Source organism: Galleria mellonella, unplaced genomic scaffold (assembly GCF_026898425.1).
Source record: "Galleria mellonella isolate WM207_F2 unplaced genomic scaffold, CSIRO_AGI_GalMel_v1 utg171, whole genome shotgun sequence".
In the NCBI taxonomy this organism is placed as follows: Eukaryota; Metazoa; Arthropoda; class Insecta; order Lepidoptera; family Pyralidae; genus Galleria; species Galleria mellonella.
In genome coordinates, this window is record NW_026442014.1 from 5,857,168 (window position 1) to 5,882,398 (window position 25,231).

Genomic DNA, 25,231 nt, shown 5'->3' on the forward strand with positions numbered 1-25,231 from the left:
ATTTTCACATTTTGATAGATTTACATCAAGCAATCGCATTTACAATCTAGTCTGTAATCCATATTACTCACATAAATAGACAATACAATGCCACATTTTATATAAAAAGTGTATTAATTTATCATATGAATTACTTGTTATGATGTTACAAAACTTATTAGGCAAAACCTTCCTACGTTATAACTTTGTAAACACTAGTTCTTAGTTTCTTGTAGTTTGGAATACATTCGACATTTTTTATAAAAAAAAAAACCTTTAACAATTAAATTCGGTGTACTTTGCAGGCGTTAACAAAACCAATTTGATTATTTTTACTTAAGTTTATTTAATCGAACAAAATTTAAAATTATTCCGAAATTGAAAAACGTTTTATTTTAAAATTTTTACTATAAAGAACGGCATATACATATCTATGCTTATTATTCCGGTCAAACGGACGAAGGCGCGAGTAAAAAACTAGTCAAATAAATAACGAAGTAAATCTACAATCTCCACAACTATATAGAGCATAAATTAAAGTCATTAAATGAAAGGCCACTGACAATGTTTCGACTAGTTCGTAGAAAGGTGTGAATCGATTAGTTTTGAGCCGGCACCACTCAATAATTCAACGTGTCGTCGTATGTTTGGACAAGTGCTAGTGCGGCCTTCATCAACGCCCATATAATAAAAGTTTAACAATGTTTTCATAATCGCCTCCAACGCTGAAATCGCCCATTGCTCTACTGCCACGTATCACAAACTGGGCTACGAAATTTCCTTACAGCTGCAATTAAAAAAGTAATAAATTGAACGTAGAAACAAAATTATTTTATTTTCAATCGAAGTCAAAAGGTGGTTTTTATTGCTTCTATACCTAACGCCATTTCTGAACTTTTAATATTTTTCTAATTGGAAATGTTGTCGCCTGTATTTTCTGTGCATATGTTACACGATATCTTCGTCAAATCTGACTTCGATGTTTTTATTTTCAATCGATAGGGTTTACTCCTAGTATTGGTGTTGTATTGATTTTTTCACTATTAAATTCATTGACGAATTCTGTTTATCTTTTACCTATTTTGGTTCATCAAAGTTAATTTATAATTGGTGAAAATATCGCGTAATAAAATAAATATATACTCAAAAATTAACTTCAAAATGCAAACCATTTTCTAAAGAAAATCGAATGCTTACATAAATATTAGATATACTTTAGTATAAAGATACGAGTACAATATATTCATTATATTCGTCGAAATAGTTCGTTGTACAATGAATTTTATTAATTTTCAGACGATGTTGTTGATATAATTTTTCATGACGCACACACACACACACACAGATTATAACACTGAACATTGTTGTACATGTGAGTCTTATATTACTTGTCTATATAACCTTGCTTCAATTTCTTTATGTAGGTATATATTACTATCATACGAGTACACTGAGTTAGTCGTAATAGGTATATAAAGCCGAAATTCAGTGACATGAAATATTTATGAAACTAAACAACATGCCTCAAGGAGTATAGTCAAAATCTGAAAACAAAAATTTGTCGTGTATGAATACGTGACTGCAGTTTTTATGAAAGAATGGGGTTCTTAAAAAAAAAGAGGTAAAAATATTTCTTCATAGTCACATAACATACTACGGTAACAGCTTACAATCAAGTGTAGCATACACGTTTGCCACCTCAGTTGTATAAAAAATGTCCAAAAATTAAGTTTTTTGCTCCGAAAAGAAAAAAATAATGGTTACTTAATTAATATTAGAATATCAACGGGATGAAAACTTAAGGATTGTAAAAATAAATTTCAAAATCTGTACAGAATTGGCAACAATCATATAACATAGCTATAAAAAAAATATAGAAGAATTGAAAAAGTTGCCTAAAAACAGCAATACAAAAATATTAATTAAAGATTTATCATCAAACCTTTGAGTTATTATAGTGGTAGAAAGATCAGAAAACCTGCGTAAATCTTAGCTTACTTACACTGGTTTTCTTTTTTTTTTATACAACTTAGAATGCCAAACAAATTGACGGCCCACCTGATGGAAAGTGGTAACCGTCGCCTATAGACATGAGCAGTACTATGGACATAACAGAGTAAACTGTTTCGCCCATGATACCCCCCATGCGTTGCCATTCCTGAGGACTCAGATGTTATTCCTCTGTACCCTGTAAATTTACGCCATATCCCACCCTTCAAACCGAAACACAACCATGCAAACACAACTGCTTCACAGTTGAAACATGAATGGGACAGAAGTATTCAAGCAATCGACTTTTGTACAAAGTCTCCCTCTGATGCGTTTCTCTGCTTCACTGGTTATTTGATTAGAATTATTTTGTTTAATTCTGCTAACATTAGTATGCATATGACTGCCAACACTCGAAGATTGACCACCACTATTAGTACCAGAAATTCCACAACATTTCATATTAGCTTAATTAATTAAATAAACAGTGATATGGACTTCCACAAGATAACACCTAGCTCAATAAAATCTCAATATACCAGAGCGAGACTTTGTACAAAAGTCGATTGCTTGGGTACCTCTGTCCCATTCGTGTTTCTACCGTGAAGCAGTTGTGTTTGCATGGCTGTGTTTCGGTTTGAAGGGTGGGATATGGCGTGTATTTACAGGGTACAAAAGAATAACACCTGAGTCCTTAGGAATGGCAACGCATGGGGGGTATCATGGGCGAAACAGTATACTCTGTTATGTCCATGGTACTGCTCATGTCTATAGGCGACGGTTACCACTTTCCATCAGGTGGGCCGTCAGCTTGTTTGCCATTCTAAGTTGTATAAAAAAATTCTCTGTTTCATCCCGGTAGACGCAGGTGACCATTCCCTGTGTCAACCTATGGCATAATCCAAGTACTTTAAACAATAGTATGACTAAATAAAATGTATAATGATGAAGGTATTTAATTACTACCCTGTTATACATTTGTTATGCATGGAGGCTCCGTTTATACTTAATTATAACTATAATAACTGAAGTCATAAAATAAATGTCAAGTGACATGTAACGACAAAGCGTATCGAGTTAATGAAACCTTGAATGGAAACACTTGAGCACACGATTTCTATGGTTCGCGAAATGGCGTCGCATCGCCATATGTGAATATAATTTATTTTCTCATTTAATAGATAATACATTATTTAAACTATATGTAGGTAAATAGGTAATATAGGTAAGCAATATAACATATGTGATGATGAAAACTAACTAGATCAATTCAATAAATGTAATAATATTAATCGAATATTAAAACGATTTATAAAATCCATCTTCAAAATTATAACTAAGTTCTAATTTTAAAAATGGTTTTGTTCTCTCTATCTACCGAGAAAAAGTAAGTAGTTCAAGTAAAAGTACTGAACAGATTTGAATAAAATTTAGCACACGGATAGGTTATATCCTAACTTAGCTTATTAGGATATTTTATGTACTGAATTACACGGGTGATGCGGCGAGATACAGCTAATTGTTAATAATATGAAATGTTAACTGTTAAATTCTCTATAAAATCTATGCATCACTATCATCCTATCAATCTGAATCTATAGATCCACGGATTCACGGACTGCTTATACAGATATATGCTTATTTATGTTGGCGCGCGCCCGATGCGCGTGCGCCGAAGACAGATACGCCGTTACCCCTCCATCAATGAAGGCGAATGGATTTCCATAAAAAATATCACAACTTTATAAACTAAACATTTTATATACACTAAAAAAGTAACATAAATAACTAAATACAATGTAGAGAGGTGGTTTTAATGAACTTTAATGGTAACTATAACGAATTGTTTCATCATTAATTAATCACGTCATTACTTAATCTTTTAAAAATCATTCGTTTAAGTTAATTTTATTCTTGAATTTTAATCTCCCCATAAAAAATAGAAGGTGAAACATGCGAGTCCACAAAAGTTTAATTGCAATATAGTATATACATATATAATACTATTTAAATATTAGTCGATTTAATAAGACAAGCACTGATTATTTAATTAAAGTGAATATAAAATTCGACTTGGCCTCATTTCGGCAAACATATTCGAAATTTTATTATCAACAAACCTAGCAGGCAGTGAGCATACCACCATCATTAGGATTGGATAGTTATTTGAGGTTACTAACAATGTTTAACAATGTTATTAACATTATAATAAGAATATTGGCGTATGCATGTTTACTTAAAAAAGCGCATAATTATATATTCTCAGACATGTCTTTGCCAAGCCTAGCTTACATCCTAGGGTGAACAGACAGTTCTAGGGTGGGCACGATTAATTTGGTACATACATACATACATATCTGTCACGCCTGTCTCCCATTAGGGTAGGCAGAAACAATGGAACGCCAAATGCTTCGATGACTAATTCGGTCTACTTCTAAAAATACCTATGGATAAGAAGCAGACTGACAACTAATTAACCAACATAATAATTATACACCTATTATAGTTTATCCAGAAATTTTGCCTAAAAACGTTTCTTCTTAGTTCATATAGACCCTACTAGGAAAGATTTATGACAATTTCCATACGAAAGAAACTCTTATTCCGTTTAGATAAAATCACTGAAATAATTTGAGGCATACAAGGCAATTTGTCCTCTTTGATAAATTTGTATTAAAATAGTTCTTGTCTGTTATAAGGCGTTGATGGTGTTAAGGAGGTATTTGATTTCTATTTTTTTTTTTTATATTTATACCTCATAACTCCGTTAGTTATAAATAGATTCGGATTTTTTTTAAAGGAATTACTTACAGATTGAGCTCACAGAAATTTTATCAAAATCGGTTCAATACTTTAGTTTTTTAATCAAAGTAACTAGTTTTGCCTGGTTTAAAGTCGGTTTTCTAAGGTCCACAATGTGTATTAATTATGTATATTATTAAAAACCTCAGGATTCAGCGCGGAAAGAATGTACCACCTTAAGTAAATCGCTATGTGGTAAATCACTTTTCATATAAGTTTAACTACGTATGTGCAAAGCCAAAAACGCTACAAATCCTTGTTATATACTGATGTATAATTTTTCTTTATCTGAAGTTTGGATTTTAGAAAGACCTTAACAAGTACATATGTAAACCGTGTGGATATAGATAAAGAATATTTCACAATAACGCCCTGTTTATGCAGCTCATTTGCAATTGTAAACATTTAAAAAAACAGTATTGTTGGTTCGATTTCTTGCATGAGGGGCATGAAAGCGTCGCAGGTATAATAAACCATTTACATAGAAGCCGGGTGCGCACACGCATACGACTTATTAAATCCCGTCCTTAAATAACGGCAACAACGAACATTGCATTGAGAAACGAAGGCCCTTTCAGAACCGGCCACGTTAACGGAAACTTCACAATAGGATCTTGATTTTGCACACTTAAATTTCATTTAATATGAACAGGACTTGAAGTTCGAACTGGACTTGGTAGTTGACTGAAAAACTGTTGCACAAGCACAAGGCCAACGGTCATTTGAAATTTTAAACTTGATTCGAAGTTAAACAGAATTCAAATTCAGCTTTTTACAAATGTTCCATAGTCAAATAGTATTTAAAACACATTTATTTATCTAAACAGTGTTTAACAAAACTCTAAGTAACACAGTATAGGTAATAATGTCTATATGTAATTTTATAAGCTGAAATCTATAGATCTAAAGATAGATAAAAAATATTACTTTAAAACCTTTTATTTTAATAACGTAGACTTTCTTTTGTCTAGACATAAACAGAAGTTACACATGGCGTCTAAGTAAAAAGTCTAATCATGTAATAAGAAGACAAAATTGTATTTATGAAAATGTAAATAAAACGTAATTTATGTACTTACTAATGACTAATAGTACATATATAAAAAAACCTTAGATTAATGATTGTTTAGACTAACCATTAGTTTTAATCTAAGGTAAAACCTTTTAGTTATACTTTTCAAGGAACAGATAGGATCTTACAGATGACTTCAATGCTGTTTCACCTCGTTCGAGAATATTCGTCAAATTATATTGTCATTAAAAATAAAAAAAAAGACAAAAGCAATAAAGTCACCTAAAATGTTTATATCCTGGAAACAATACTGACCCCGCTTCCGTCGATTGCCCTCTGCCCAACCAACAACATGCAGTCCAATACAACTAACAAAACATATTACCCCGCGCTAGGGTTGTTATCTGTAAAATCAACAAATTTAAACAGGATAAGGTGTTTAGAAATGATGAATTACTGGCCTTAAAATCTATACACTCGTTAATGTAAGTTTTTTTTTTATATTAAAGATATAAATAAAACGGATTATTAAAGATTCCAAGCCTAGACGAAAACCGCACTTTCAAACGAAGTGTCAATGCTTCTTCAAATGACGGTCTTCCAACGAGAACAAATCTGAACAGATGACAACCCTAGTCGCGCTTCGCGTCGCTGGAAGTCAAAAGTATTCTGGTCCATACATTTATGAAAGGTCCGATAAACAAATGCACCACAGCCATAAACCTTAATCTCACAAGATACACTGGTAGACTAAACAGGGTATTTATTGAACAGTGAATCAACAATAATGCATTCATTGTGCGAAGCTGTTACACCTAACTATTTCGAATAATCGCCAATTTTATGTGGCTATTTTTATCTCAACATACATTAATATCGTTACGAGGCCAAATGTGTATATTAAAATATGTAGTAGTTTAGGTATAACAGTGAGTAAATAATGTATTATGTACAATGGAAGTGCTTAGATGAATCTAAACTTTTTTGTATTTTCATCTATGCCTATACACTAATAGGTACTAAACCCTATACACATCTAGTATTAAATAATTAATTACTAGCTTTTACTCGCAATTTTCTCCGCGTAACCGAAATATGTTTTCTGACAGAAATAAAAATCCTATATCCTTTTCCATCCCATATAGAATGTGTATAGCAAATTTAATAGTGATTGGTTAAACCGTTAAGGCGCTAAAAGACAACAAATATATAAAATAACTCATTTATATTATTAGTAAAGATTATTACTGTTACAAGTTTTACATCGTTTTCCCATAAGTCTTTCTTATCGACCTATCTTATTTATGTCATTTTGATACACGTTACAACAAAACCTGTTTACCTGCATTACATTTGTGTCTAAGTAATTTAGATTGTTTGGCAGACTAAAAGAAAGAACTTTAGGGAAATCCCAATTATGATAAGATCTCGCGATAAGTACGTTACATACTAGAACTGACCTCTTAGTTCTCGTACTTAACTAGAATTAACGAATTAAATAATTAATAATTATTTAAGTAATAGTCAATAATTGTGTAATTAATAGTTAATAATTATTTAATTAATAGTTTATAGATATTTAATTAATTATATATTAATTACATAATTACTAGTTAATTATTAATCATTAGCTTAAAAGTTAATGATCTAAATGCTAACGATGCTTTTTTTATACAAGAAACATCTTGACGACTCATAAGAAAAATAATTAAAATCTATCCCATAAAAAAAATAATGTAACAAAACGAGTTATTTTGATTTAAAACCTAAACTAACTACCGATTTATAAAAAAAAATCTATGAGACCTGTGAGTCTGTACATATATCTGTTCAGATAAAAAAGTCTTACCAAATCAGTTTAAATCTGTTGGCGTTATAAGGCAACAAACAACAAAAATACACCCGAATTAAAACCCTCCTTCTTTTTGAAGTCGGTTGATAAAAGGCGATACGACCAGCAACTTACTAACAAACAGCAGCTTGGCCGTTACAGAATACACCGTGATACCACTGTACTCCTGATTCGTGGAGACTAACATGTACTACGTAACCTGTAACTCTCTGATTTCCAGTATGGATAATAGACAAGAATATTTTCTCTGGAAGCATCCAGTTTTTGCTAGACTAACCAAAAGCATCAATGATAAGAAAATTAATATGAAATCAACACGGAAGAGATTACAAAAATAATTATCATTATCAATTCAAAGTTGGCGGAATAATCGCGTAACAGAAATATACAAGTGAATCGAAAACTTCTTAGAAGTCGCTTAATAAAATAAAGCCAGATGCAACTCATTACCCTAAACATATTTCTGAGAATATTATTATATTATCCGTTTATTGCAGGTATTGTCAAATTAGTCATTGCTTTTGGCATATTGTCAATTTTATTCAAATAAACTTTAGTAAATACCATCGGCACTTCAATTTAAACTACAGAGGATGTTTAAAGTCCAATTAAATTTTTAAATAAAGATTAAAAGGCCACAGTAGAACGATATAACAAAATTGACCAAAATTAATTAAAACTAGCCGACCCGACAGGCGTAATTTTCTTAAAAGTACGTCAATATTTGATTGAGATATTTAAATTGGTAGCTCGAAACAATTCCATATATATCACATATCCAGGAAAAAGAAAAATAAAGGTGTTTCACTTTTTCGGGCAATTTTTATAATTCTTTTTTTTTCCTTCATAAGTACCCCCTTCAGATTTCTTTCAGCGATTCCTTCTTCAGACTTCAGAGACGTTCTCAAGTTTTTTACTTAGTAACAAATTTATCGATTCGTTTATTTCATGTCTGTTTGTTATATTGTTAAGACGCCAAGAAGTAGAAAACAACTTTTTTGTTTATTATAAATTTTAATGTGAGACTCTCCCATTTATAGGTAACATTAAAATAAAGATAATTATGGTATTAAATGGTAGTATATTAGCAATGAAAAAGACTACCTATTTCCTTAATTAATTAATCTGGATCATGAAAAGTACGCCACGGTGGTAGTTCATCAGAACCGTCACGATGGGGTTGGCACAGCGCTGGCTTGGCACGGATGGCACAGTAGGCGACATATGGCGAGGCCGGTACAGCACACAGCCAGGTGTCTCGTCATGCGCGCGCGCACCTATTGTGTGCCTTCCCCGCGACCCCTCGCACTGTACTCAATGTGTGCAGTGTGCACACACTAGCATACACACGTATGTACGAGTATTATCGCAAAACCAAGTTCGCTTCGCAGTTATTTTTTTGAACAGCTGTTCAGTGCGGTACTTTAATAAAAAAATCTACTTGATTTTAAAAAATATAAGGAGTCACGAATTCATAACTAGACAAAGGCAAAATAGATTTATTTTTTACCTGGACTATTGCTACATTTGGTCCATAATTCTATAAAGATATAAGTCGTCAACAATTAAAAAAGACCTAAAAAAATATAGAAACATTTAAAATAAAGGTATGTAGACGGATGTTGAGGATAAGTTGAACACAGAAAGATCAGCAATATAGATTCTGCGCCAGACTAAACAACAGCGCATGTTATTGCAACACCCATCATAAAAAAAAAACGGAAAACTTCTTCTTGGTCATGTCACTTAGACACGACAAATATTACTTTCTATGTAATTATGATGAGCAATGTTGCTGGCAAGATTAGGGTCGATTGCAGAAAAAACCTTGGCTCCTTAACATCCGGGAGAAGACGAGTATTGCAAGTGCAGCCGAATTAATCCATTTCGAAAAAAAAACAAGGAGAGATTTCGTGAGCTCATATTGAACCTTCACTAGTTGGCGAGACAATATAAGAAGAGGAAGACCGGACCAGTTTATGAGAAAATTAAACTGAATAATAATTATATTTAAATCAAATAACAATTTCAGGGATACAAAATCTTTTTCCAGCAAAAACGATGATGAACAAGAAATTTCTACGTATCCTACCATTAAAATGTTTCTACTGAAATTACTATGAGATTACATTTATACAAAGAAATATGTTACGTAAAAGATGTACCAATCTTAGATTACCTTGGATTAACACAATTCTATTTTTTAAACCAATCTATGTAGGTAAGGTGGCGGGTTAGAAGAAAAAAATAGGCATTAATATAAAAAAAATATTCATATTTATCGTGTATGTGAAAATTTTCGCCCTATCCCGTCCCTTCCTTTTCTGTGGGTATCGTAGGAAGCGACTAAGGGAGGACGAGAGATGGACAGCAGCATCCCTCTTAAAACATCTCCAAAGTCTAACTGCGGTTGCCATTCCGCCTGCCAAATGTGGCAACTACTGGTAAAATGCAGTGGACAGTTCAAAATGGATATGACGATGATGTAAAATTTTTAAAATATCCGGTGTCTTTTCCACGTGAATTAGGTTAAAGATTATTGATCTATCGCTGTACAATATTGCATTCGGATCTTATTAGGCAAAATATCTTTACATCAACAAATTTCAAATTTATAATATTGGTAAAAAGAACATTGTCAACATAAAGTGAAAACTGAATCTAAGTAAGGAATAGTATGTTTAGTCAAAAACATCGACGGTAATAGTACGTAGCAAAAAATAAATGTAAAATCTGGTTTAGTACTAATAGTATTAGTATTAAAATCAGAATACAAGAGACTATTGTTAATCATAATCAGTCATGATGATGCAGTCATTATCGTCATCTTAATATCAGATATCAGGTACTGTTATCAGCTAAGTAAGTACACTTCAATTGTAATACAAGAGTGCGGAAGTTCCATAATGCAACATCATTGTGTGTCTACACACAAACACATACAAACAGACTGACCATGGAATGCTCTAATGGCCAAAGCAATTTTGTATAACTTTATATTTGAGCACCTGCCAACCAAATTATATTTGACGCGAACCAATTTAAATAATTAAACGAAATTAGTGAATGAACTTCTGTTATAGAAGTGTTAATCAATTTTATAGGTGCTAATATCTATATATAATATATCTAGTATATAATTTTTTTTTTTATTTCGATTTATTATTACCTGCTTATTTAATCAGGACAAAATATTTGATATATCCTATTGCTACAAGAATGATTGTAAGTTCATTTTAAAGTTAGTAGAACTATTACTACAGCTTAACAAATAGAAAAATAGAGTACAGACGAATTAACAATATCATCGTTTTCAAATTTAAAAGATTGAATATTTAATATCTATATTGAATATGGGGTCCATCTTTTTTTTATACAACTTAGAATGACATACAAGCTGACGGCCCACCTGATGAAAAGTGGTAACCGTCGCCTATAGACATGAACAGTACCATGGACATAACAAAGTATACTGTTTCGCCCATGATACCCCCCACCCGTTGCCATTCCTGAGGACTCAGGTGTAATTCCTCTGTACCCTGTAAATTCACGCCATATCCCACCCTTCAAACAGAAACACAGTAATGCAAACACAACTGCTTTACGGTTGAAACACGAATGGGACAGAGGTACCCAAGCAAGTTATAAAATAACTAACCATTACCTGTAACTTCACTGACGTGCACAGAATCATAAAATTTTACCAGAATAATAACATATAAAAATCTGTATACATTTTTATATTCACGAACTTGATGGTATCTGATGGTTGTGGGTTCGAATACTACCCTATACAGAAAATTATGTTGGTCTGTGCAATGTAAAAAAATTGTTTTTTTTTATACATACATGTAAAGACTGTCAGTTATCTAGTATAGAATTTACAGTACAAACTCTATTTAGTTTGAGATTAGATGATGCTTAGTCCTCCATAAGATAATAACCATAATAGCCCTTGAGGTATCCAGGACCATTATTTAAAGCAACAAAATCCAATATGTCACCCAGTAAGGGTTGCCGGTGCGTGTGTACTACACAATCAATTAGCGAGCGTACCGGCCACCGAACACTTCCGTTTCCGAACGTTTAGGTACTTCCGGTAGGAACGCTCGCCTCGTTTCCGACACTAATCACGGCGTGAACACCTGTTTTTATTTTATTAGCGGTAAATTGTCTAGATCATAAAGTACTGAATACAGTGGAGGGGAAAGGGATTGTTAATAATGGGGCCTAACAGCCCCATTTCTAGCAATGTACTAACATCAATAACGTTCCGCCTGGAAAACATCGTAGTTAATTATTGCTTAATTTATCATGATGGACCAACTAACCTGCTTTCATCCTCACATATCATCCCTCATCATTCCATTTTCACCCATGAAAAAATGCTGCATACAGTTCCAAATACTATATGAGAATCTATTCATGTAGTATAGAATTATTAACTAGTAACCTACCTTAATTATAAAAAATGTGACATCTCTCATAAACCATTTTAGAGTTATTGAATTATTTTGTCTTTCTTTTATACAACTTTACGGTTTTAAATCTCCATTTGAAAGAAAGGACAAAACAGTTTCATTAAAGTCCGTGCAAATGTGTATGAAGTCTAACATCCAAATACGGGGAGGGAAGAATTATATATCTAACCAGGTCGACCTACACGCGGTCCCCCTCAAGCCATCGTGGTAAATTTTGTTATGTTGGCCTACATGACCTGTTTTTATTCTCATCTATCACTTTACTGATGCGGCATCAGTGAAGTATTTTTTTTTATACAACTTAGAATGGCAAACAAGCTGACGGCCCACCTAATGGAAAGTGGTAACCGCCGCCTATAGACATGAGCAGTACCATGGACATAACAGAGTATACTGTTTCGTCCATGATACCCTTGCGTTGCTGCGTTGATGACGTTGATGCGTTGCCATTCCTGAGGACTGAGGTGTTATTCCTCTGTACCCTGTAAATTCACGCCATATCCCACCCGTCAAACCGAAATACAGTAATGCAAACACAACTACTTTACGGTTGAAACACGAATGGGACAGAGGTACCCAAGCAATCGACTTTTGTACAAAGTCTCCCTCTAGTATCCTTAAGGCATCAATGATGCCCCGCCAGTATATTCCATTAGCTCAAGAGGGTTTGCCATTCCATTTTCATCATAACAAAAAAGAAAAAAAAAACATGCAAATACGAGTATACATCAAATGAAATCCGAACATGTTTACAATTTTCATATTTTACAATATCAGTCATTCTTTTATTTTTTATATGAGGATTATACAGATACCTACAAAAAATCTAAAAAAAAATGTCTAAATAAGATCTAAGTTTTCACAGAAAAAAAAAACTATTCAATACATACGTACATATTATTGCGGTAAATGCTTTGAGATAGCTATTAAATAGACTCTTATCACAAGCTACTAAGTATGCGTATCATTTGTTATCAATAACAATATTTATTGCACGCATCAGTTATCAATAGGTAGGTACCCTACTTAATTTTATTAGAAACATATCGGCACATTAAAAATAATTTCTATTATTTCGACTGCATCAAACGTGTAAGCCTAAATTCTTTTTTTTTATACTACAAGGACAGTTACCAGAGGGAGACTTTATACGAAAGTCGTTTGCTTGGGTACCTCTGTCTCTTTTCTGTTTCAACCGTAAAGCAGTTGTGTTTGCATGGCTGTGTTACGGTTTGAAGGGTGAGATATGACAGTGAATTGACAGGGTACAGAGGCATAACACCTTAGTATTCAGGAATGGCAACGCATGGGGGGTATCATGGGTGAAATAGTATATTCTGTTATGTCCATGGTACTGCTCATGTCTATCATGTCATTTTGCCAGTAGTTGCTACGCTTGACAGACGGGTTAGGCTTTGGTGATGTTTTAAAAGGGACGCTGCTGCCTACCTCTCGACCATTGACTTCCTTTAGTCGCCTTTTACGACACCTACGGGAACGGAAACGGTGACGAAATACGAGTAATGTGTGAACTACAAAACTTATCACGATTATTGTTATTTCTTTACAAAGAACTATTAATATAATATTAAGCATTTTTTAAGCTAGTCTACATGTCTGTATGAAATGGATTGTCAGCGATCACATGTGAGACGTATTGACCCCCCAGTGTACTTACTGATTCCATCACACGCGAAGCTCACTATTTTTTGTTCGACGTCATGACAATAAGAATTAAAAAAAAAGTGTGACGAATACGAATATGCTCAACGCAATAATGGTTCAGTACAAAAAATTCACACAATAACCCAATTTACGAGTATGTAACCATCTAAACTTCCGATAAAAAATACCGTCAGAGTATATTTCCCATCTGAATTTAACTAAACCAACATTATATTTTATGTTGTTCTTTGAGAATTACAAAAATATGTATAGATGCAGATTGCAGATGTTCATAGGCTACCTTAATCACCTACTATCAGTCGGGCCGCATGCTTGTTTGCCACCTCAGTGGAATAAAAAAAGATATAGGTATATTGATAATTTAACATTTTTTTTTGACATTGGGCCTGGCTTTATGCCATGATTTCTCTAAACATATATATCTCTTAGCCTAATACTTTAATAAGATGGTTTCATGAAATTACTTTTTTATGGGTCATCATTAACTAAATTTATATTAATTTTTACTTAAATCTATTACTATAAATTAAATTTAGTTCATATTGGTAATTAGAGTACAGATTTCGCTGTGATATCAAACTAAAGTTTAAATTTCAATGATATCTTTGAAAACATGGCACCTCAGAATCAACCCCAATAACGAATCTATCGCAATTTATTAAAATAAGACACATAAATTGGAAAAACTATTGACAGATCCGTACAGGATTTGTTAAATACAATGATTATTGCTTTATGTTACAAAAAATACAATCGAATTGAAAACAGCCTACTTTTAAAATCATTAAAAAAATGAGAAGATAGAAGCCTTTGATTATCAGTTTCCTCTGTTCACCACGTAATAGAAGATTTAGATACATAGATGTATAATAAAAAAAACTCTTACAATAAACAGTTGTACGTAAAAAAATCAGTAAGGGTTTCCGGTTAATACGTTCGGTACCCTAAAAAGTAGGGGCGAGCAAAAAATGTTCCTTTTTCAAACAGCTGAGAGATAAGCTTCGCTCCCGTGTTCGTCGACAGCCGACAGTATCCACGGTTATCCCTTCGTAATGTAAACAACGACGCGTTCAGTTCACAAGAATTCAATTTTAATACAATTTAGACATGGTAGATTGTAATGGAGTCACCTAATATAAGAATAAGAAGGAGGAGGAATACAGAAACGGAAATTTTATTATTTAAACCTACACTCGTCTTTACTCTTGTTTCCTAAACATTTACAAATAGTGAATACCTACTACCTACTTGTTTACTACAATATTGGAAGTTTGCGCAAGGACGTATGTATGAGACGTGTGCATGAGCCAAAATATAATATTAAATGTATTATTATTATTATTTTTGTATTCTAATATTGTTTTATATATTATTATTACTAAAAGTCTCGTATGTTACTAATATAATAAAATTGTAACGGAATAATGTCTCTACATGGAAGATGTTTAAGAAAAATTGATATGAGGGGTCCTTAATGAGAACAATAGAAGCCAAAACAATATTTTTTTAGAAATTTTGTCTGTTTGTCCAGCATTACGCAATAGTACCAAATTGCGTACGTCCTTCGTAGTTGTGTTCCTGAAAATCTAACTTAAAACTGGTATATGTCTTAATTTTGATACGTTTCCTGCTTTTGAAATCCAGGCGTACGAACTAAAAGACAAAAGCGTTATGATTATAATTTTACTGGTAAAATAAAATTAATTTCGATTTTGAAACGCAATTGATCAATTTAATAATCATAATAAAAGTTGGATGCAATTTTGTCACAAAAAATAAATCCGGTTGATTCCAAAATTTCCAAAATTTCAATATTATTACATAATTGACAAATTAGTGCACTACAAAACCATTCTTACACTGAACGATCAAAAATATTATCCTCTGTCCTTATATGAACAGTAATAAAAAATATTACTATTAAAAAATGCTATATAGTTACTTTTTGTAATGATTTATGTCGGCTTTACTCACGTTTTAATTTGGGGATGCCTGTCTAGTTTCGAATTCAATAGGAACCCTTACTCATGAGCGCGATTCACTATTGCATCGCTTAAGTACTTTTTAGGAACCAACTTCAAAAATAAAGAAGTTCTCAATTCGGTTGTATTTTTATATGATTGTTATCTCATAACTCCATCAGATAGAAACCGATTGGGAATTTTTTTTTTTTATCTAAAAAATTAGTCCTAGTAATAGAAATTTTATCAAAATCAGTTCAGTACTTTAGTTTTTAAATTAAAATAACTGGTTGTGCCACAATTGAAGTTGATTTTTTTTAGAACACAATCGTATTTAAAAAACATATATACTACGACATAATATCATTAAATAATATAGTTGAGCAAAGATGCACCTTCTAGCTATAAAGAAAAGAATTAAAAAACAAACTTACCTGGCGCTAGATTCCCTCTAGGCTTCGCTCCAAGTATCGCGAGGTTGACGTTTGCTTTCCTACCATCTATGATGGGGTTTGGATCCTTGCATGCTCGTTCTGCAGCCGCTCGATCACCCATTATCACCTGCAATAAATAAAAAATATGGTTAAGATTATTTTCGATTTACTATAAAACGAGGAAGCTCTTAATTTTAAATATTTTTCGTGATAATCGTTTATATATTTTCGGCAATTCTCAACCACTCGCTTGTTAAAGGGAAAGGGATTGTTAGTAATGGAGACTGAGATTCCCATTGCTAGCAATATACCCAACCATGTCGACCTCCTCGCGGTTCCTCCTGGAAACTATCATGGTTAATTCCTGATGGGCATCATGATGGGCTAACTGGCCTGTTTTCATTCTCATCTATCACCCTTCACTGGTGCTCCGCCAGCGTATCCCGATAGCGCAGGCGGGGTTACTATACCATTTTCAACCATAAAAAAAACCACTCGCTTGCCACGGACTTCGACTATTAAAGTAACAATATCATTATTTGTACCCGTTATGATTAATGATTTCAATTGACAAATATACTCAACTATAAAGTGCATTAACTGGGATAAAATCTGTAAACAGCTTAAGTAGTTAATAAAGAATATTCTTGTTCTTGATAGCGTCAAAAAATGTTTAATAAATTTCCAGCGATATTTAAGATACAAACATTGGCATCGTTTTAAAGCAGTGTTTTTGCGAACCAGCGTAATTGAATTATACATATTAAAGAAACATAAGCTGAAAAACGACCATAAATATATAAAGCTTCTCATACATAGTAACTTGATATTCGTGTATGGAAGGCTTCATTTTTCTTGTATTTCAAACAATATATCTATGGAAATATTGTATAATTCCAATAAATCCTTAAATATGTAAATCCTTTGCGCAAAAATTGTCTCTAATTTAAAATTTTTAATCTACAGCTTAATATAAATTTGTTTTATTCTGTAAATTCTCGCTGAATCGATTTAAATACGAAATAATACAGGGCTGACGTCACACCGGCATTACCTATTGTAATGCATGCGACACTCGGGTCGTCACCTCGAGTCTACAGTCTACTAATATCGTTAAAACCAGCCCTGTTGACCCTCAGCAACTCAACATACCCTATACGTGAATACTAAGAATACGTTATACATTTGGTGTCATTTTATAATGGACAAAACAAGAAATGTGACTATTGACTACAGAACTAAAGCAACATGTGTGATGACCTCTAGATAGAGTGGGTTTAATTTCATTCAATTTTAAAAGATTTTTTCTGTTGTTTCAGGTAGATATGAGATTAGATAAGGCACAACAAAAAATTTAAATGAATCGACATTCTATATACAAAATGTTTTATTTATTTGTCTCGTAGTTCATAATACTGATAAGAAATCGATCCTATTCGTCTATTCTCGTCAGGGGGCACGGCAGTGCCCTCGTCAAGGCGAGCACAGCTGTACCATACTTTTCTCGAAGCGACTCACGACATTTTGACCTCCCTATAACTTCATTGTGGACAAAGCAAGATGTTTTTTAGTGATCAAAAGGGCATACTATAACTAGCTATTTGTCAATATATCCAATAGTTCTGCCTTTTAGTTTACGAATTATCGCTAGTCAAAGTTCTTTAATTTTGTCACTGACACTCACAGATTATCAAAAATCTATTTTGATGATCTGTGAGTGTCAAATTTTGAAATTTGGTTAGTATTTAGCCTATAAAAGAAGGAAAAAAATAAAACATCCTAAATTTCATTATTCATTTTCAATAAATGAAAAATAATGATTATTAAAAACTTAAAAGAAAGAAATAATAAAACAAACTACATACCTATACATAACAAGAAAGAAGAAAAATAATAATACAATACATAATAGTAATATAATTGTATAATGTATACAGGTGGCATGGCTCCCAATACAATGAACTAAGCATAATAATTATTCACGTGAATAGAAGAGAAATTTCTAAGGTCATATAGATCACCTCCGTCTCATCGAACGTCTACAGCTTCACTGACTGTGGAGAATAGAAAGGTAAGTAATTACAATGATAATGATAATTAATAAAAATTAATTAATGTTCCTTTCCATTCAAAGTTTGCTGGTAGAGAACTCTTACTTAAACTATAACAATGTAATTTTTGTGTACAATAAAGTAATAAATAAATAAATAATTAATAAATATAATAATTTAGTAATATAATTCTATATAATGTTTACTAAAAGTATTGATATATTTTTAGCATGCAGCGGTAGCCAACAATTTTAGTTCTAGAAGGATGTAGCAGAGAAAGAGTCCCTACGAGGTGCACTTTTATGTTTTTGAGGAGTGAGCAGGTGAGAGGAGGGTCTCGTGCGATAGTTATGGGCGTCAACTGACCATGACAGCTTCACGAAAATATAATGAGAAGTGTTAATTATATCAAACAATAGATTGGAATCACGGTTATGTCTAACATTGATACGATAACTACAAATGAAACTGATTTGGTTTTACAAGAGATCTCACAACGTTTTATAGTGGAAAAACTGTGTTGCGAGACTTGGCATTTATTTACATTTTATGTTTTTAACAGGACCTGCGATTTCCATAAACCTATTCCAAATTTGAAAGTCTGATACAATAAAATATAAACAGGTTATCCACGAAGTTAAACTAAGCCGAAAATAGATATAACAGGTAAAAAACATTAGATTATGTTGCACATATCCAATATCTTACTTATTCAATCACTGGCAAAAATAATGAATTGAAAGATAATAATAATAAAGTTAATGATGTGAATGGGAAAAGTTAGGACATCGTTAATACAAAATACAAAAAAAAAACTCTTGACTCCAAAACATACGATCTAATTTACCTTAATAGTATCAAAAAACTACGTTGATTTTAATCAAAACAGCTCCGGAAAACATCCAAAAACAGATCCCAAAATAACAACAAAATAAATATGAAATAACACGTAAATATGTTTGAGTAACCTTTGAATGGATTTAAATAAAATTTAGTACAAATATTGACCATATCTTAAATTAGTAATGTAACGAATGTAGCTATTTACTAGTAAAGAAAATACGTTGAGAATGATACAAGTAAAAAATCTTATGAGGTTATTTATATTACTGCGCGGACCGACACCCATGTAATGGTTCCTGCCTTTAGACTTAATAATTTATTGGCACTTAACAATCAAGCTATTGAATATACATATTTAATACATTTAACCTAAACTATATGTAACGAGAATATTTTGTACATTCATCATACAATATTGCGATTTCCTTTTAATTAAATTACCTGCAATACTCTTGTAATATTATTTCAGTGTACAGCAATCAACTTTATATCGCTGCCCGAATGGTATGTAACACATAAAGCGTACAAATTGAAGTTAGGCACGGCCGATAACAGATAATAAAACTTACTTGCTTAACTGTTACTCGTTTCAAATGTAATATTATTTGTAATTCTGAAATCTTCGTCTACAAATAATGTACTATTTATTTAATAATATATATTTCTCATAACAAACCTCTTACAGGGTACGTAATTAGAACAGAATGCTATAAGAAAAACATCCATGCATATACATACGTCTGTACAGATATTGGTATTTATATCGGATATTACGAAAAAATAATCATCAGTAAATCCATTAATACATGGGATCTGTATCCATGGATTTACTAATGATGATATTCCAATATCATGGAAAATGTAGGTAGGTATTATGATTTTCCTGAGGTAGAAGTACATCGACAGAACCTATACCTAGGTAAATCCTAGAAGAAACTACAATAGAATCTAACATTAACATACATTTACAATATTGGGTAATAGGGGGGAAGGGGTTGTTAGAAATGCGGACTACCAGTCCCATTGCTAGCAATATACCCTATCAGGTCGACGTCCACGTGGTTCCCTCTGGAAACCATCGTAATGAATTCCAGATGTATTCACCACGATGGGCTAACTGACCTGCTTTGTCATTCTCACCTATCATCCCTCACTGGTGCCCCGCCAGCGTATATCGTTAGCGCAGGCCGGGTTACTTTTCCATTATTATGCATTAAAAAAAATATTAGGTGATATCATAACACTGTTTAAAGAAATTGCTATACAGGTACACATGTGTCGGGGATATCGTAACATCCTGTCTTTATCTGCTTAATTTACATAATTTTCCGAAAGTAGCTGTTTAGCATTAATTGCAAATGGAGGTAACAGTTATGTTTTATTTGCGTTACATTTTCAAGTGACTTTAAAAAGAAGGCTTTAAATTTTATGGTATCTTTTGTGTATGTTATTATATAGATATCTACATCAATTCAAAATGGTTCACATTTTTGAGGTCGTATTTTCTCACGTCTAGATTCTGTGTCTATATATTGATTCTATATACGATAATAAAATCTTAGATTATTCAAATAAGAAAATAATTTACTAGAATTATTAGTATTCGTACATTCACTCGTCATTAATACTCGTAATGATTCTAGTTCATTTTGCGATTACCAAAATCACCAGAAAAATATTTCCATCTTTGAATTTAAAATTCATACCTACACAAATTACATTATTATATATTACTCGAGGAATACTGATCATAAAATTGAAGATGAATGTAGTGTAGATAATCCCAAAGTCTGGACTAAAATTAAGTAGGTACTATAACCAATTGGAACAGAGATTTGCTTTTAATAATGCCTAATGAAATAACATTTTACTGAAGACAAAAAAAAATAATGTAAAATTTTATAAAAAGATAATAATAAATATCTTTACAATTAAAGCTTAATAAAAATTAATATAATAATCCCGTTATTACAAAACATTCCCGTAGTCGAAGGCGTGCCCAAATCTGAGACGCCCACAGATCACTCTCGCCACGCCTCGTCTGTTGACTCATTCCAATCATACCTACAATTAACTTTAATTTACCAGAGGGAGACTTTGTACAAAAGTCGATTGCTTGGGTACCTCTGTCCCATTCGTGTTTCAACCGTGAAGCAGTTGTGTTTGCATGGCTGTGTTTCGGTTTGAAGGGTGGGATATGGCGTGAATTTACTGGGTACAGAGGAATCTGAGTCAGGAATGGCAACGCATGGGGGTATCATGGGCGAAACATTTCTGTTATGTCCATGGTACTGCTCATGTCTATAGGCGACGGTTACCACTTTCCAATTAATTCTAAGTTTATAAAAAAAAAAAAAAAAAAATACACCCATTTGCTAAGAGCTTCGAGTTCTTTAATATGGATTTTAAATATATAATTACGTATTAATTACCATTTAGCGAGTCCATTCGAAAGTCATTGTCTAAAATCGTTAAAACACATTTTCGGAAATTAAATTTAGAAACCGCGCCAGTGACCCCGCTATAGTCGTGATTACTTAAAAAAAATGAACAAAAATAAAAACCCTAAACTCGGAATCACTTCTGTTATAATTTTTGAATATAATAAATCGAAAATTTTAAAGTAATAAAAAAAATTTTATTAGGGAATCATTAAACATCAATTTATTAACATTAATATTGGCACGAATTAATAGACTTGATATACTTTATTATTTAAAACATACTTTATATTATAAAGAATTTTCGAAAACAAGAATTAAGAAAGATAAAAATAAAGAGTAAATTAAAAGCTTTTCTAGAGTAATTAACGGTTTAAGAAAATTAATATATGCACCTACAACAGATCAGTGAGGTGCAAGATCAGTGTAATAATAAAAAATAACATGTTAAGATCAATTTAAGATGTCGAAAGAAATCGATCCTACACAATTCATAAGATACAGATACCCGTGGCAAGGCTTGAAATCATCTGTCATAATTAGTTAAATCACTTAGTCCTCACTCAAATTTTATTACCTTGAGGCTCGGAGTCAACAAGAATACAGGTAAAGCAATTCCGTGGGACTCTGTGAATGTCGTTAGAGGTATGCTACAAAAGAGTCAAGAAAAGATGCAGACGAAATATTTTTGAATTTTACAATACGTAGATGAATACTCGATTTTTTTTTTCGGCATCACGCAAAAGCTACAACACTAAATTGGATGATGGATCAAAACTGTTTCTGAAGATCTAACTGGTGCATGTTTCATTTTGACACGCTATTTAAAAGTTGTCTCTTTCATTTCTTTTCCTATCTCTGAAATCCACGTGTACGAAGCAGCGGCCCAAATAAAAAATAAAGCCTATTCAATCATTCGAAATTTACTCTATCTACATACTTTTATAACACCTTTTACATATTTTATACATTACATACAATTTGGCGCTCTCAGTATTTTGATTTGATTTACAGCTCATTGCAAACTACAGGATATAACTATTTGAACTTAGTTTGATGCCGACGTACCATTATTGAACTCTTGCATCAATCATTCTTTGTTTCACTATTGTAACTGAAATTGATATATGGATCTTATGAAACCCACTTTCATGGTTTCTTTACTATTTTTGCCGATTTCTTTATATAAAGAAATAGCATCACTAACATAAAAAAAAATATATAAGATAGACTTACATAATAGCTTTTCATCATTATTAACCTTGGTTATAGATCGTCCGTGAGATTCATCCATTTATAGAACAAAAGAGTTCAAACATTGTTGATACTAAGCTGTCCGATTTGAAACAACATACTAGATTTAAAACAAAAACATTGTATGAGCAAAATGAATATTGAAATTTTAAATTATCTATATTCGTAAATAAATCAGACATTGTGTATTATATCAGAATGTAGGTCGAACTTTTTTTTGCCTTGTATAAAATATTGCCAATTTTATAGTAAGGCAAATATACAATAAATGTGACGACTACTTAATGTCCCACTACTGGACAGAGGTTTCTTTATATAATTAGAAATGTTTGACCACTTCATAATGGGCTTCATTATAAGTTTTCCTTCGTTTCCGTTTATGTGTAGTGGTTTCTGTTTTGCTTTTTTAGTTGCTTCTTATGACATCCTGAGACTGAAGTGTTTTTTATGCAACTTAGAATTGCAAACAAGCCAACGGTTCACCTGACGGAAAGTGGTAACTGTCATCTATAGACATGAGCAGTACCATGGACATAACAGAGTATACTGTTTCGCCCATGATACCAAATGCGTTGCCATTCCTGAGGACTCAGGTATTATTCCTCTGTACCCTGAAAATTCACTGCCATATCCCACCCTTCAAACCGTAAACTGAAACACAGCCATGCAAACACAACTGCTTTACGATAAAAACACGAATGGGACAGAGGTGTCCAAGCAAGATTTTTGTACAAAGTCTCCCTCTGGTAAAATAGTGTAATAATACTAATAAAATGTGTAAAGTAGCATATATTTTATTCTTACTCAGTCATCATACAGTCTTAAGACCCAAACCAAATATGGCCTGTTTTGGATGTTACATTTCGAGTTTGGTTTAACTGTGTGACTACTAAATTCACCTGCCTGCTTTTTATACAATATTAATGCATTCTAAACATATAATTAGACTAATAAATATATACAAAATAAAAACAGAATTAAAGGGAAAGGGAGAAAGGAAGACTATATAAAGTTTCTAATGGGTCTTTTTTAATAAATAGAAGCGCGGTTATGTAAAATCAAATTGCAATAACATTTACCCAATTACCCACAAAAAATATCTATCACTATCCTGCCTTCGCCATTGTGAAAAGACATGCAAATTATTTGTGAATAAATTCAACATACTTTAAGTAGCTGGCTCCTATTCCAGCTCAACAATTTATTTATTTGCATTCTATCACCCAGTTTATTATTAAATTATGTTCCGCACAGATAAGCCGTATTGCTTATCTGTACGTAAATTGCAGTTTTATCGTACGCCGGTGAAGGATACCTACAAACCTACAAATTTTTTAATGATTAATATAATATCTATAAATGATCAATAGTAAATAGATAATGAACAATCGAATAGTAGATGGATACAATATTTTTAGAGTATTTAAGATTTTATTACAAGTAGTTTAATATTTTAAAACGAATAAATAAGCCAATAAGTAAATTAATTACATAAATCTCTAAATATTCTCTCAGCTAATATTCAAATTTGTACAAACTAAAATAATACTAGTTTCATTTGAACACAGTTAATAATTGAAGACTGAGGAGTAATGAACTAAAAACTAAAAAAGATAAAGGATATTAATCCATTTTCGTATGTCTTCATGTCAGCTACTTAGCATTTTGTTTTAAAGGGCTTCCTCTCCCCACAGTAGTAACTCATTACTACTGTGATATTATTCCCGAATTAATCTTAACTAATGAGGGAATCGATAAGAAATCTACCAAAGGCTTCTAAAAATTTTTACACTATTAAATTTAATTAAGGCTTACCTACTACATTTTAATTCAATTTCTAGTTCTGATTTATTCTAAACGAAAAAATCTTGTTGATTATCCATGGCAAATCATTCTTTGTCTTTAATTGTTGTATTAGTAGGTACTTCATTGTAACTATTATATAAATTATCATACCCATTAATATAATCATTACTTCCAAAGTTATGGTTAATATTTTATCTTGTGACTATTCATGTCACGATTATCAAGGGTCAAACTGCTCTTTACGTTTGGGAGCTTTCTTCGTCTTTTTGATAATAATGAAAATGGTTTTACTAAAATTATATTAAATACTTATATACTTCGTAATATTTAGGCTCTTTATTATTAAATAACACAAAGAAACTGTAACTTTGGTTTAATCTTTTATGATAAATATTCTCCGGATTATTTAGGATTGGGCGCTGACGCATTCAGACTAATATGGCATGGTGCCACTAAATCGCTGTCTTTGCATTTCTCTATAAAACGTTAGTGAATATTGTTTCTCTCATCTTATCCATGATTCATACTTGATTCATGATGACGTTCTAATATTCTTTCAAAGTTTGAAATATCAAAATCTTGTGTATTTGATAAACATGCAATAAAATGTTAGTCTTGAATGTTCCACAGCCCGCACTGT

General features: G+C 32.1%; 1 protein-coding gene across 2 annotated transcripts in view; it reads right to left on the bottom strand.

The window, feature by feature from the left end:
- The window catches only part of LOC113518334 (RNA-binding protein 24-B-like), a 40,337-nt gene that overhangs the window by 13,180 nt on the left and 1,926 nt on the right, over positions 1 to 25,231 (bottom strand). For both annotated transcript variants that reach the window (XM_031912981.2, XM_026903204.3), the window contains exon 2: positions 16,197 to 16,323. In XM_031912981.2, the coding sequence (XP_031768841.1) occupies positions 16,197 to 16,323 (127 nt within the window). The remainder of the gene's footprint in view (positions 1 to 16,196; positions 16,324 to 25,231) is intronic.